A 16,566-nucleotide genomic window follows, 5' to 3' on the forward strand; every position below is an offset into this window, starting at 1 on the left:
AGCTTTACACAATGTAGACAGAAAATGACATGAACCCCACAGCAGCTTTAACCCACAACTGATTTAAGACTAATTCACTGTTAGCATGTTGCTAAGCTAACAGCTGATCTAATGTTTATTACACTGAACTATTTTAAGTCAATACTTATTTGGTTAATTTCTCTCTTTGTTGACCATCTTGAATGATTTTTTTTTTCTCCACTGATGTTGCTGTATTTCAGGATTTCTTTCTCCCCAAATGTTGCATAAAATGTTCTGTCATGAAACTCTAAATGACGCAGGCTGATACAATCAAATCACATGATGCAGCTGATTGGTTTCTTTTCACATCAGCAGTCAATGAGCTTGCTGCTCAACATGAAAATACTCAGCTAGTGCTTGTTTTAGCAGTTGCAGTGAGCTTCAGAAAACCTCTACTTCCCCAGCTCCACCTTACAGATCTGCTATGGGTTAATTTCATATGTTATCTACAGGGGTTCTTTCATAAATATTATATGTCAAGCTGTAGTAATTTTTACATGCCCACAGCATTATATCTTTGGATGTATTGGCAGTAGCAAGTCACAGTACTTGCGCTGTTGCGCCAGCAGTGTAGCAGATCTGTTCCACCAAGACCAAACACATTAACACTGTCATGTACAGTACCATGCCAAACTCTCAGAAAGTTGCCATGGCAGAACTATTATACTTCCTGAATGTCAAAATATACCATAAATGCTGTCTAGGTACAAACCCGATTCCAAAAATGTTGGGACACTGTACAAATTGTGAATAAAAACAGAATGCAATGATGTTGAAGTTTCAAATTTCAACATTTTATTCAGAATACAATACAGATGACATATCAAAAGTTTAAACTTTGAAAATGTATAATTTTAAGGGAAAAATAAGTTGATTTTAAATTTCATGGCAACAACACATCTCAAAAAAGTTGGGACAAGGTCATGTTTACCACTTTGTGGCATCCCCTCTTTTTTTAAAACAGTCTGCAAACGTCTGGGGACTGAGGAGACAAGTTGCTCAAGTTTATGAATAGGAATGTTGTCCCATTCTTGTCTAATACAGGCTTCAAGTTGCTCAACTGTCTTAGGTCTTCTTTGTCGAATCTTCCTCTTTATGATGCACCAAATGTTCTATGGGTGAAAGATCTGTACTGCAGGCCGGCCATTTCAGTACCCGGATCCTTCTTCTATGCAGCCATGATGTTGTAATTGATGCAGTATGTGGTCTGGCATTGTCACATTGGAAAATCCAAGGTCTTCCCTGAAAGAGACGACGTCTGGATGGGAACATATGTTGTTCTAGAACTTGGATATACCTTTCAGCATTGATGGTGCCTTTCCAGATGTGTAAGCTGCTCATGCCACATGCACACATGCAACCCCATACCATCAGAGATGCAGGCTTCTGAACTGAGCGCTGATAACAACTTGGGTTGTCCTTGTCCTCTTTATTCATGATGACATGGCGTCCCAGTTTTCCAAAAATAACTTAAAATTTTGATTCGTCTGACCACAGAACAGTTTTCCACTTTGCCACAGTCCATTTTAAATGAGCCTTGGCCCAGAGAAAACGCCTGCGCTTCTGGATCATGTTTAGATATGGATTCTTTTTTGACCTGTAGAGTATTAGCCGGCAATGGCAAATGGCACGGTGGATTGTGTTCACCGACAATGTTTTCTAGAAGTATTCCTGAGCCCATGTTGTGATTTCCATAACAGTATCATTCCTGTATGCGATGCAGTGCCGTCTAAGGACCCGAAGATATCTATATTCTATTGTGGATGAAATATAAGTTTATGCGATTTGTAAATTATTCCATTCCTTTTTTACTCACAATTTGTAAAGTGTGCCAACTTTTTCGTAATCAGGTTTGTAGATGGCTTACTAGCTTTTGAAATAGAAGCTGCATCTGAAATTGAATACCGATTAGATAGGTACTACATTTATTGAGGAACTGAGAAAATTCTAATGAGGAAACGCTAGAGAATAACCCACAGTATATTTTAGCCTAATGTTAAAAATACTAGATGCACCAAAATATTTTAATAAAAACAAGTTTTCATTACAGATTTATAAAAATAAAAATAAAAAAAAGACTGAAATCATTTGGTTCCACCCAAAATGTTTAGTATGAAATCAAATAATTTCCAGCCACTAAAATTTTGGTTCATTAGTAATAAATACAGAAAAAAAAATTATAATTCAGACAGCTGTTTTTTGCCTACCATATAGTAGAAAAGTCAGCATATTCAGATGCAGGGAGAGACTATGTGTTAGGGGCCACAATCTGCCTCAGATCGACCTTTTCTACTACCAGGAACACATCAAAAGTCTGACCATTTAACCGGTTGCCCTGAAACTCTTCAAGACGACTTTCACTTGCATATTTTTGGTGTTAGATTAGCATTGAGAACAGAGGGAGGGAAAAGCCAGACTGAAGACAAACGTGCAGACACGATGGAAGGACGACATCTCTGTGGTCATGCATACTGATGGACACACACACATAATAATCCCACAGCTCTGATGCAATCACACCCAAGGAGAATCCCTGATCAACATCTTACGCTGTAAGTACCAGGCTAATATCCACTTTTCATTACAGTTTTGACATTCATAGGGTAATCGTCTCTGTATTAGAATGCACCGTTTTTCTCAAAGAGCAAAAGATGTGCAATTAATCAAACATTCAATGCTTCTTTCCAGACTGAATGGTTTATCTAATGGTTTAAGGACGATATAATGGTTTGTCCAAAAATGATTAGTGACCTATAAATGAAAAGTACGTCGTCATTTATTCCTCCTCATGTCATTACAAATCTGTATGACCTACACTACTGATACATTTTCGGCTGTATTTATTTAACAGAAAAATACAGTACAAGTAATAATATTGTGAAATATTATTACAATTTAAAAGAACTGTTCTCTATTTCTGTATTCCTGTAAAAAAAATCTTGATAATTGCAAACTTTTGTCTGGTTATGCATATTAAAAAGATAAGAAGAAAATAAAAACAGTCCACAGGGTCCAGACAAAAACATCTCTACACTGTATGAAGAAAGCCAGGTTCGGAATGAGTAAATGTGTCTGAATTACGACTGGTACTGTATATCATATAACATAACCAAATCACACCCTCTTGTACTCCTTTCGTTCCAGGAAATAAGTTTTGCATGCTGAGGTCAGGAAACAATGTGTCATAAAAAAGCAAGTATGCGTCTAATATCTGATTGTGATTCGTATGGCCATGTATTCTGATCCGTTCACACGATCATGGGCTGTTGTCCGTCAGCATGTCTGAGGCCTGCAAGGTGACCCGGCCCCAAGCTGAGCACATTCAGCATTACTTCAGATCCGGACTGAGTTTCATCTGACCTTCAAAATCACAAGCAATCTGCATCCAAAAATACCCCCTTAAAATGCTTTAATTTGCAATTTTTATCTTGCATTTAAATGTACTGGGTGATATAGTAAAAATACAGTACAAATAAAACACAATGAAAAATAGTAAAATACTCATAGGAAGCAACACCATGGTCCAGGACTGTCGCTAGTGAAAGACTATGCAAGAGGAAGAGCAGACCGGATGCTTAAGTACTGGACATGCAGGGGTCAGAGATCAGGTTGCGTTGATCTTGAGTAGGTGGCTGTACATGGAGAGTGGGTGGGACTGGATTTTGCATTTGAACTCTGCAGGGTTTCAGGGTTAAATAATTCATTTGGCACTGGTCAGCTGTGGAAGAGAAAGGTGTGTGTGTACTGTGTTTAAGCTCCATGCTCTTACCTGCACTGTTGAAGCCACATCCAAGGAAAAAGCCTCTCACTTCCGGGGCTTCACCCATCAGGGGCTTGTGGTCTGCAGTGAAGGATTCTGGAGGAAAACAAACCAGCAAAGAGTGTAAAAATACACTTCCATTTCTAAATACATTTCCATTTACTGGATTTTTAACCAGAACTACAGGAAGAAACATTATCTTTTAAGATAGCAGAGAACAGTTTATTATATTGGCATTTGTGTTAGCATTCCCAACACAAAACTCTGCCGCCCCTCAGATCATTAAAGGATAAGTTCACTTCCAGTATAAAAATTTCCTGATGATTTCTCTCTCTCAAGTGGACCATTGACGCTCCTAACTGAGATTGTAGACAGAGTGTCAATGGTCCATTTGAGAGATAGGTGGCGGTAATGCACTTATAAGTCTGCAATCCGCCATAAAGCAAGAAGAAGATGCTTCACGCAAACGGGCTCAGAACAGTTCAGATATTGCGTTGAAAATGAGGTAAAAAACAATATAAATACTGTTCATTTTCTTGCACAGACCGATCATTTTGTGTCTTTGCACATCAGTGTATCATCACAAGTCAAGTTGGTTTTGTTTGTGTATATTTTTTTACTCTCAAAGCCGTGATTCCTGTCCACTTCCATTATATGACTGACAGACTGCAACAGTTTGAGTTAAAAATCTCCGTTTGTGTTCTACTGAAGAAACAAAGTCACCTACATCTTGGATACCCTGGGAGTAAACAGATAAACATAAAATTTTCATTTTTGGGTGAACTATCCCTTTAATGTTATTCACTATGACATGTTTTATATTAACAGCCTACACAGGAGGATATTACATTAAGCAACAAACATTCTTGAGGTAACAACACATTTACATGTACAATGTCAGTTAGATACATTCTGGACCAGCCTGTGGTGAAATTACGACTGTTTATGGTGGAAGAAAACTTGACTAACACTTTAAAAGCACTTCAGAAAGAAAACTAATTGCTTTGAGAGTTTATAATGCGGCTCTTTTAAACACAAAAGTTAAGGAAATAAGGGTGAGAGGTGGGAAACTGTGGGTCAGATCAGATTATTCTGAAAGGCTTTTTAAAGATATATCGCTGCTGTGCGCTCACTTAATGGTCTATTCGTAATGGTCAAAGCTTTCAGTAGTAAGATATCATGGGATGACCCTCAAAAGCATCAGAGAAACAAAGGCTGCGAGTGCAAAAGAGATGAAGAGCAGAGACACACCTTTTCCATTACTCCACATGAGAAAGTGTTTTCCACAGCATCATTTGCTCTCTGAGAGCAAAAGGAGAGGGTGAGGCTGCAGCTATATTTTATTTATCCATCTTCCTCTCCTCTATTGCTCTTAATCATATTTCACCACACACACATACACACGCCGCTATCGCCGAAGCGCTCTGACTGCCGTCCTCAGAGGTCACCTTGTGGTGTCAAACACGGCTTCAACAACAGCAAACCAAAGGCTTTAGAGCACGAGAAAGTGACTAAACATGATCCAGTGAGAAAGTGTGGTGCGATCAAGCCATCCAAACTCAAATACAACACGTCTGAGCTGATATAAAGGAAGTCCAAAAATGAGATCATTAGTGAAAATTATCATTTTTAAAATGACTTAATTGCAAACTATATTATTATATTAACATTACAATTTGAGCAACTTCTGCTTCAATGAACAAAATGATCAATGATCTGCCACAAATTATTATTTTACAAAATCTTGTTTTTTAGTTTTAAAAAAAAATTTTAATAGTAGATGAATCTCATAATTATAATGTGGTCTCATTTTTTTTTTTTGATACATTTCTATTTCAATAAAACTTTTCTTTAATACAAATGACATTCTCAGTATGAGTAAAGAGTTGTTTTCTTTCCATTTTATGTTCTTTATTTGTATTAAAAATGTTTATATATATATATATATATATATATATATATATATATATATATATATATATATATATATATATATATATATAAATAAAATAAGTTTATAGACTTTCAAAAGATATCTATTTCAAATAAATACTGTTCTTTGTATAAAAAAATGTAAATGGTAATTTAAAAAAAAGAAAAAAAATGTGTTGTGATTTCCATAGAAATATTAAGCAATTAAAACTATTTTCAACATTGAGTAAGGATTAATGGTGCTGAAAATTCAGCTTTGCATCACAGAAATAAATTACATTTTATAATATCTTCACATAGAAAACAGTTAATTAAAATTGCAATAATATTTCACAATATTACAGTTTTTACTGTATTTTTTATTAAATTAAAATTAAATATAAGAATTTAAATCAGTTAATTTTATTGTAGTTATTATTATAGTTTAGTATAGTATTATCATTTCCTATTCCAAAAATTCACACAATGCACCATAAAATAAAAGACAGCAGAAATTGAAAACACATGCATATTTCATGATTCTTTAGTTTTTAACACAAAAATTCATGATAAAACAATATCCAGACCGGACCTCGAAGGATTATCAGTAATCATATAATACAGCAATCTGTTGAAGATATTTACTGTGAAACCACATAATGGTGTCACTAGTTAATTGAGTCATCAACGTTTAGTGGATGAAGACTTCTGAGCAATGTTCATGATATACTGACTCACGTCACAGAAGGCCAATGATACACAGCACGAGTGTGAGCAGCAAATTCTGAAATCATGTGAGTCACCACTGTACGCAGGTGGCCTTCAATCACGTAACGCTGATTTTCAAGTGTAGTTCTTGACTATAGTGGATGCAGTTAAAGGCCAGTGGGACACTGCCGTCACACCAAAAGGTATAATTAAGTGTTAAATGGTATTCATGCAAAGTCCAATGAGAGCAGAGCTGAATTATACATATGCTCAACATCTAGTTTTCAATAGCTGACGAGTGGGTAAATGGAGCCTGTGCTAGCTCTCTCTTAAAGTGATTTGAGGAGCGCTCATCCACTGACCCGAAACCCTTCTGCAAGTGACCGTGTTGCAACCTTTGTTACAGAATAATTATTGCGTTTTCTGAATAGAAGTACATTCTAAGTGTGCTGAGAATGTTGTTTTAAATTTTAAGCCTTGTCACATCCTCCTGTTGCTGCTATGTTTTCTTTTATTCTGAAGTAAATGAGTTTTCTACATGACGGTCACTACAGTGTTTTAGCCGCATTTCACACCTGTCATCTTTTATTACTTGACTGAATCTCTGGAGAGAGCCTGAATGGTGACAAATCAGCCAATCAGAGTGCAGAGTCATTTGACTGGCAGTCTAGTAAACCAATCAGCTGGTGAGATGGACGGGCAGAGCACAGCGAAATCAAACTCACTGTCATGAAGTCTGTGTAATGCTCTGATAAAGATACAATGACTACAGAAACACATTAAACTTTGCACATAGTGTAGCTTAATTCCAGAATTAATGACTCTTATGGGCCATTCCTTTATATGATAAAAAACACACAGTGATAAAAGTGTAGATCGATTCCCAAACAGACAACACTTATGAGCCGGTTCTTTAAATGTGTCAGAGACAGATGTTGTCAAATGAGCGTTTGATGCATTTGTCTGTGTGTGTGTGTGTGTGTGTGTGTGTGTGTGTGTTTACGTACCTGGACCACAGACAGTGGATTTGATTCCAGTTTGTTCCAGAGCAGGTACTCTGTTCACAGCACCATCAATGTGCTGCATAAAGACATCCCAGTCCAGATCAAACAAGCTGAAGGCAAACTTATCAGACACCTGGAGAATCACAGAACAAATACACAATGTTATAGCACACACACACGATAATGGAGTGACCTGGTCAGAAGTAATGAGCTCACTGAATCTCATATAAAGCTCATAAATCCAGCACTGAATCTATGATCCAAGAGGAAGGTCTTACTGGATGATAACATGTCATTGACATATGGACCCCCAATCATGTTAAACTACTGGTGTCCAATTGACCCTTTGCCAAACCCTACGGAGGATCTGTGCATTTGGAGTTTTAAAAGCCTGCCACAGGATAAATAAAAAAAAAAAGGTAATTGCAACATTTTAAAAATCACAAAAAAGTCCCATAAAAGACAGAAATGAGAGAAATAAACTCAGGATTATGACCCCAGTCCACTTTACTTATCTCACAGCTGTTTCTGCCACTGAATAAAAATCTAAAAGTGTAATTACAACTTTTTATCTCAAAACGAATACTTTTTTCACAGGGCTGTTTTGACACATTTAACGATAACCAGCATCGTAAATCCTCGAGAGTTTCGTTTTTTCTTTTTAAATGCATGTACATTTATAACACTATACTTTATTTTATATCACCTTTGCATCAAATTTTTTAAATAACTATTTAGTTATTTTGGAAGTGTCTAATTAAGTGTCTATTCTTCTTTGAATTGTGAGTTTACATCTCACCATTTGGACTTTACATCTCTTAGGATGTTATAGCTTGCAATTTATACTTCCACCATGTAATTCGGAATTTACATCTCATAATTCAAACGTATTTCGCAATTCAGATTTTACATCTTGCAATGTGGATTTTACATCTCGCAATTCAGACGTTACATCTCACAATTCACAATTCAGACATTAAATCTCGCAATTCAGACGTTATATCTCGCAATTCAGACGTTATTTATCGCAATTCAGACATTACATCTCTCTACAGTATACAGATTTATTTTCTCTGAATTCCAAGTTTAGATCTTGCAACTGTGAGTTTATATCTTGAAAATTTCTTTATATCTATTAAGGTAAAGTTATATATCTATTGCATCTATATATATTAAAGTCAGTTTTAGGCCCAATCCCAATACTACCCCTTAGCCTTTCCCCCTACCCCTCCGTTTCGTGCGTTCATGTGAAGGGGTAGGGGTGTCTCGATTTTCTTTTGGTTTGAGGGGAAGGGGGAAGGGGAAGGGCCATATAGCCCTTCAAATGAAGATTTTGAGACCACACCTCAGACGAAGGGGTATGAATTATCTCTGAAACATGGCTGCTACAGCAAACAAAAAGACACATAAATGTAAGCTTTTTTGGCATAAATAAATATTTTAACGAAAAGTAATAATTTGATTTATGTTACATTAAATTGTGAGTTCATATTAACGGTCATGTTACTCAAAGAAATGTTTGCAAAAAATTGCTAATATTTGCTAACATCATATCATTACAGACTGCATGATAGTGTCACAGCATATGTCTGATCAGGGCAATAACTGCCGTAGACATTGATGGGGGCTAATCCCCCCAATAATTAGAAATCGCTAAACCATTTTCTCAAATATTGCCTATTCGAGAGAGAAAGAGAGAGAAGTTGTGTGTATTCGCGTCTGTGCATTTATCTTTTTAGAGTGAGTTTCTTTAAAAACAGCGATTGTATCCTCTCGTCGCTGGAAAATATAATGTAGCGATTCAGTATTTAAACTGTATTTAATAAAAGTCATGGGGCAGCGTTGACAAGTTTATTTTCTCCTGGATGTGTGAGCTGCGCGATTTCCGATATGTGTGTGTGTGTGTGTCAGTAAGCAGCTCATTAATACAGAACGATAATTAAAGGCTCTAATGCACACCAGTATATGTGTGTATTGTAAGAGCTAGACGATGAATGACGTCATGTGACACTCTGTTTCAAGGGACAAGGGGAAGGGGTAGGCGGAGGGGTAGGGGAAGGGGTATAAAATAGAATTGGGATTGGGCCTTATTCTTTACAGCATAAGACGACATCTATTAAGAACGTTTATAGAGTCAGTTTTGATTTCATGTTAATTTTACAGAACAGACTGAACCTCCTCCCACTATCCGCATAGCTCCAACTTCACTATCTTGGCACAACAAGCTTGCTTCCACCATGAACACTTCTCAATTTGTAATTTTATTTAAGCAAAGTCCTCTACTTGCCACTGTCTTCTCTCGCTCCCACAGGGGACTGACAATGAAAATCGAAACCATGGGATGGAAAGCAGCAGCAGACGGTGTGAGCAATCTGACAGCTGATGAAATGCTGATCGCAAAAACGGAGAGAATATGTGGTCGGTGTGGAGCAGACTGAAGTGTAAAAATAAAACTGTAGAGACTGCATGTGCTGAGAACCCTGCCAGGCTTCACACTGTCTCATTAAGAGTTTCAGACCGCCACCGTTTCTACAAACACATTTCTCAAATTCTTCACACTTCCCTGAGATATTGATCCACTGTTTCATAGCATGACTGTTGCTTTCTCTATTGAAAGCATGAGCTAACAGAGGGTGAATTTAATGAGAAAGCTTAGTTGCACACAGAATACTGCTGGCTGGAGTTCATATAAAGGCAATGCTGTATAAATGTGGTCAAATGTGAGGTGACAGGGTTAAAAAAAACCTCTGTAGACAGAAGCACTCACAAACACACACGCTACGTATGGAATATCACACTACTGTACAGTAAAACAATTTCAGTATATTGTGCACAGTATGCAATCTTCTTGACAAATAAATTTGATATCAGTGCAAAGAGCCCCATATTAGTTACATGAAAACTCTTTTTTTCCCCCTTCTTATTTGATTGGACTGAACAACATTAAATTCTTTTTCAGACACAAAAATTATATGCAGTAAATACACTAAAAATAGAGTTAAAGATGTACATAAAAGAAAGATTACTTAAGTATGTTTAACAAAAAAATACTATTTCATACTTTCTATTTCAGCATTTCATGTTTAATTCAATCTGTTCCTTTGCAGTTTCTTTATAATTATTTATGACGTTTATTAGCAATTTCTGAGTACAAAATGTTTCACCATCGGTTTAATTTTATTTATTTTTTGGTGTAAAGAGTTTATTATGGTTAACTAAAACCATAAAAACATATTCATTACTTTAAATAAAATGAACATTACCTAAAAAATTTACTTAAATATCAAAAATATGAAAGATTTGCATAACACCGCCCAAATGTTTATGCAAAGAAAGGTGCTACTTTTATTCTCAAATGTAAAATTACATAAATTAAAGCGGAATAGAAATACAAAAGCTAATTCTAAATAGTAATAAATATAATTAATATATATAAACAATACTAAAGTAACACTAAAATGCTTGTAAAATGTTTTTTAAAAATGAACTTTTGTTAGATGATAAAAAAGTTAATCTAAATGTAAAAACAGGCAGAAATTTGCATGCACAATATTGACCAATGCTCATTAAGAATCATTAATATCAAACGTACTTTGAGATATTTTAATGAAACTTCTCGGTTATGTACATAACCCTCGCGGACATTATGTCGAACGACATATTGGGTCTCACTTGGGAGAAAACGCCAATGAAAATTGGCTAGTGGATTTAACATACTTGAGCCACTCCCCATCCCAACGGGTATAAATAAAGTGACAGGTGCATCCACTCATTAGGTTTTATGCTGAGGAGCCGAGAACGTGTCCCGGCAACAGCGACCGGTTCAAGGTTGTGGCATGGGGACATAACGTCTCCGTTCTCTCCATCAGGGAACGAGGGTTACGTACGTAACCGAGACCTTCCCTATCAGTCGGTCACTACGAGTTATGTCGAACGACATATGGGGTCCTATGGAAAACACCACAACCTGACCACTGTCACAACCCTGTGGCGCTGCAATTGTCGGCAAGACGTGGCGTGCCACAAAAGCTACGCTTAAGGTCGTAACCTTCCCAAAGCCCTAGCGCAAATTCACTGACCTTGGTACCGAAGGGGCCAGAGGGTGAGTACATCGCTGCTGGAGAAGGCCACACTGCTGTTCCACCCACATAAAGTTAATGGAAGGGATTTCAACCTTAAGTGAAAGATTGCTTCAAATCTTCCCTATTTGTTCTTTCAGCTTGGCAAGACAATGGGGAAGCGAGCCTTAGGAAAAGGTCGCTACGGAGACCACATCCTACCCGTAGGGAGGTGACATGACATACCGATATGGACTGACCCAGGGGGCAGTACTACATATTGGAATGGTTCTCTGAGGCAGGTCCTACCTTAGAGTAGGTATGGAACAGCTGCCAGAAGAGACTGACAGAGCGGGTCAGTCAAGGGAAGACAGGGGTTTGCCAAGAGGGAAACCTTACCGTGGAAAAATAAACATATGGGATTACCAGTAGGGAATCGAGCCATATGAACACCTAGCCCAGTACAGGGGCTGACCGGAACTCCGGGCATGCTAACACCAGTACTGGGCCTGACGACAGACTGCTCCGCCAAGTCTGACTGCCGAGGGTGCTGGAGGATGCTCGACCAGGGTACGCCAACTGGGGAACTCTGCTGGGAGAATAAAGGCGTTCACATCCCCGTGTTAGGGGGAATTGGCCAACCTCTGCTTGGAGACAGCCTTCCCCTTCTGCTGGCCTCCAAAGCAGACCAGGAGCTGCTCAGAGCTTCTGAAGGAAGGGAGTGGTGGGAACATTGGGCACGTATCTCAGCCGGGGTCTCAGGACAATGTGAGAGTAGGCCGGCCTGAACACGAGGCACTATTCACTTACCAAAAATGCTTGGAGGTCCCCGACCCTTTTGATGGAAGTGAGCATGACCAGGAGCGCTGTCTTTTAGAGACAGGAACTTAAGCTCAACTGAATCCAGCGGCTCAAAGGAACCCCTCTGAAGTCCCACCAGGAAAATAGAGAGGTCCCAAGAGGGATTCAAGGGTGTCCTAGGAGGATGTAACCTTCTGGCACCCCTCAGGAACCTAATGATCAGGTCATGCCTTCCCAGGGACCGGCCGTCCACTGCATTGTGATGGGCTGCAATGGCAGCCACATACACTTCCAGGGTGGAGGGTGACAGCCCACGCTCCAACCTTTCTTGCAGGGAAGAAAGCATGACTCTGACCGGGCATCTCCGGGGGTCTTCTCAGTGAGAAGAACACCAATTCATGAACAGACTCCACTTCAGAGCATAGGCCTGCCTTCTAGAGGGGGCTCTAGCCTGAGTGATAGTGTCTACCACCGCTGGTGGCAGATCACTTAGGTCTGCCGCGTCCTGTCCAGAAGCCACACGTGGAGGTTCCAAAGATCTAGACACGGGTGCCAAATGGTGCCAAGCCCCTGAAAGAGGAGGTCCCTCCTCAAGGGGATGCACCAGAGAGAGGCTGTCACGAGGAGCATGAGTTCCGAAAACCAGGTCCGGGTGGGCCAGTAAGGCGCAACCAACAGGACCTGTTCCTCGTCCTCCCTGACCTTGCACAGCATCTGTGCGAGCAGGCTTACTGGGGGAAAGGCATACTTGCGTAGAGCCCGAGGCCAGCTGTGTGCCAGTGCATTCGTGCCCAGGGGGGCCTGGGACAGGGAATAGTACAGCTGGCAGTGGGAGGACTTGTGGGAAGCAAACAGGTCTACCTGGGCTTCCCCAAATCGACTATAGATTAGCTGGACCATCTGGGGATGGAGTCGCCATTCCCCGGGAAAGGTGAGCTGTCGTGAGAGCGTGTCGGCTGCACGGTTGAGTGCCGTCATACTCACCGAGTCTAACTCCATACCGAGATAAAAGCTTCTCTGCACAGGGGAGAGCTTGGTCTTCTCTCGGTTGACCTGAAGCCCCAACTGACCGAGGTGCCATGGCACCAAGTCCCTGTGATCGCACAACTGCTCTCGGGACCGGGCCATAATGAGCCAGTCGTCGAGATAGTTGAGGATCCTGATGCCAACTTCCCAGAGTGGGGCAAGGGCGTCCTCCGTGACCATCATGAAGACACGGGGGGACAGGGAGAGCCCGAAGGGGAGGACCTTGTACTGCCATGCCTGACCCTCGAATGCAAACCGCAGAAAAGGTCTGTGGCGAGGGAGGATCGAGACATGAAAGTAAGCGTCTTTCAGGTCGATCACTGCAAACCAGTCCTGGGGATGAACGCATTTGATAATGTGTTTCTGTGTCAGCATCTTGAACAGGAGCTTGTGCAGGGCCCGATTCAGGACTCGCAGATCCAGGATAGGCCAAAGGAAACCGCTTTTCTTGGGTACGATGAAGTAAGGGCTGTAAAACCCTGTCCTCATCTCGGCTGGAGGGACCGGCTCGATTGCATCCTTTGCCAGCAGGAAAGCAATCTCCTCACGCAAAACAGAGGTGTCCCGGACTGCCACCGAAGTCCCGAGCACACATTGAACTTGGGATGTCGCCGGGCAAACTGAATCGCATAACCGAGTCGGACCATCCGAATGAGCCAGCGTGACGGGTTGGGCAGCGCAAGCCACGCTCCCAAACTCCCGTACAAGTGGCACCAAAGGGACAGTCGACATACCCGCAGCAATGAGGAGTTGTGTCGGATGGCCCAGCAGGCATTGCGTTCCGAGTCATCACAGCCACAATCCTCATGTTCCTGGAGGAACTGGCCAGAGACGCGTGGAGAGGAGTTGTGTTTACGAACAGTGACCTCTTTACCGAAAGGGGGCATTGTGGGTGAAAATGAGGAGGCAGTGCGTCACTCATCGTCAACCCGTGAGCCTTGCACCTCGGAGGAAAGGGAAATTGCTCTTCTATGAAAAAGTGAGTGCAGTCGGCCATTGGACCAGCGGCAGAACAGAAAGAAACAAAAACTGAGGATTCTCCACCCGGCCCTCCTCCGGGGGAAGGAGTGGCACTGTCTCCGCCAGCTCCTGAAGAGCAGTCTCCCACATCTCCGACTTGCCCGTGTCAGGGCCGCTTAGTCGTCTTCCTAGAGGACATACGCGGGGCATGATGCACTGGCCTCGAAGAACTCTCAGCACGGGGCGGAGCTGGTGTGGAGGACGCAGGGGGGCACCCACGTCGACGAGCAGGCTGAGGCACTGCCCACGATGGAATGGTGGCAACCGGAGGATCACGTCGTGGCAAGATGTGCTGTATACAGCCCCTGACAGCATCGCCACACAGGACAGCCTGGCAGATGAGAGCATCGAGAAAGTGCACTTTGTCAATGTCTCTCATACATACAAGGCTGAACCAGAAACGGCACTACTGGACCACCAGAGTGAACATCGCCTTCCCGAGGGACCCGTGACTTCCGTCACCCGGAAGGGGGAGGTCAGTCGCTGTGCGCAGCTCCTGCATCAACCTCGGGTTGGTTCTACCCTCTTGCATTTGTTAAAGCCTTGGCTTGCTGAGTTTGCAGGATAGCCATGGCATGCAAAGCAGAGGCAGCTTGGCCCACAGCACTGTAAGCCTTGGTAGCGAGAGCGGCCGACAGTTTACAGGCCTTGGGTGAGAGGCGCAGACTATTCCTCCCAGTGGCGGCGTTTTGCGGACACAAGTGCACCGCAATCGCACTCTCCTGAAGGGGAATGTCAACGCACCCCTCGCTGCCCCGCCATCAAGGGTAGTGAGGATGAAGGAACGAAATGAGCTGCTTCCGGCCGTAAAAATGGGCCATCCCCATGCACATCCGGGAAGAAAGGAACCAGAGTAAAACGCGGTTGTGAGCCGACGGCAAACTGAATGACCCGTTGAGACTGTCATAAGACAGCCCAGCAAAATCACCCAGCAGCCGCACAGGACAAACACTGCAGAAGGGGTAAGAGGTCCGTGGGGCGTGGCTCGGCGGAGAAGCTCTCACTGTCACCTTCAAATCTCCCAGAACACTAGCCAGCGGTCCTCTGCTTGTGGCAGAGAAACTGGAACGGGTAGTGATAGAGGGGTCTGCTCCTTTCCTTTTAACAAAGGAGAGACACGATCGCAGCGTTGCCATGGTCACACACGCAGTGCATGCATGAACCATCCACGAACGCATCTTCAGCATGCTGAATGCCCAGATATGGAAGACAACGTCCATGATTTGCTCTTTTAGGAAATCTGCTCTCTTAGTTGAAGCTCCCAGGGGAATCGCTGAAAGGGACACCACTGTTTGCGCCATACCACAAACCAGAACAGCTTCCCGACACAGCAGATGAATGGCTTTGTGGAGTATAACAGCTTTCATACAACTACTCGGCTCCGAAGCAAAAATCTAATGAGTGGATGCACCTGTCGCTCTATTTATACCCGTTGGCACGGGGAGTGGCTCAGGTAAAGTTAAATCCACTAGCCAATTTTCATTGGCGTTTTCTCTTAAACTCAGAGATGATTGGCCTCCCAAGTGAGACCCCATATGTCGTTCAACATAACTCGTAGTGACCGACAGATAGGGAACCTCAGTTATGCACCTAATGTGCACATGAAATGCACATCAAATCAACTTCTTAATGAAAAACTAATCAGAGGCATTGTGTGATCATGCATATCTAAACTAAAATATAGGTTGTGGATCTCAAACCAAAGACAGAAAATATATCACAAACAACCACATCCAAAAATATGGAAAGAATAGCAACTGTTACGTCTCATTAAAATTATTTTACTGTCAGATTTGTAAACACAGATACTTCAGCTTACATCATTCCAGAATATGGGGTTCTGTTCGTAGCCTCCCACAGAGAGAGCATCACCCTGCAGACGGAGGTAGACTGATGCATCATGGTCCCTGACGTTGGGCATATTCTAGTGAAAAAAGACATTTTAGTTCATATCATATTTCAAATCTCATCATTTCAAAAGACAACTAGCTCATTACGTTCATGTATGACAAGGCTTTTTGTAGAGGCCATATGGTGCTTTACTAAACAACAACATGACTCCATCTCACCACATGCTGCTTCAAGCAGTGTGTTCAGTCACACACTACCAGCTTTTTGTTTTTCAAAGAAGTCCCTTCTTTACACCAAGTTGGCATTTATTTCATAAAAATGTAAGTTTCGGAAAAACAGTAATATCATGAAATATTTTTACAATTTAAATGAACTATTTTCTTTGTGAATCTATTTTAAAGTCTTA

The 16,566-nt window shown here is 41.4% G+C and overlaps 1 protein-coding gene across 3 annotated transcripts in view; it reads right to left on the reverse strand.

Annotated features, from left to right (window-relative positions):
• Nucleotides 1-16,566, reverse strand: part of sardh (sarcosine dehydrogenase) — a 54,875-nt gene that overhangs the window by 32,675 nt on the left and 5,634 nt on the right. For all 3 annotated transcript variants that reach the window (XM_052567157.1, XM_052567159.1, XM_052567158.1), the window contains exons 7-9: nt 16,129-16,233; nt 7,408-7,537; nt 3,791-3,877 (exon numbers count right to left, since the gene is read on the reverse strand). In XM_052567157.1, the coding sequence (XP_052423117.1) occupies nt 3,791-3,877; nt 7,408-7,537; nt 16,129-16,233 (322 nt within the window). The remainder of the gene's footprint in view (nt 1-3,790; nt 3,878-7,407; nt 7,538-16,128; nt 16,234-16,566) is intronic.

Source organism: Carassius gibelio, chromosome B10 (genome assembly GCF_023724105.1).
Source record: "Carassius gibelio isolate Cgi1373 ecotype wild population from Czech Republic chromosome B10, carGib1.2-hapl.c, whole genome shotgun sequence".
Lineage (NCBI taxonomy): Eukaryota > Metazoa > Chordata > Actinopteri > Cypriniformes > Cyprinidae > Carassius > Carassius gibelio.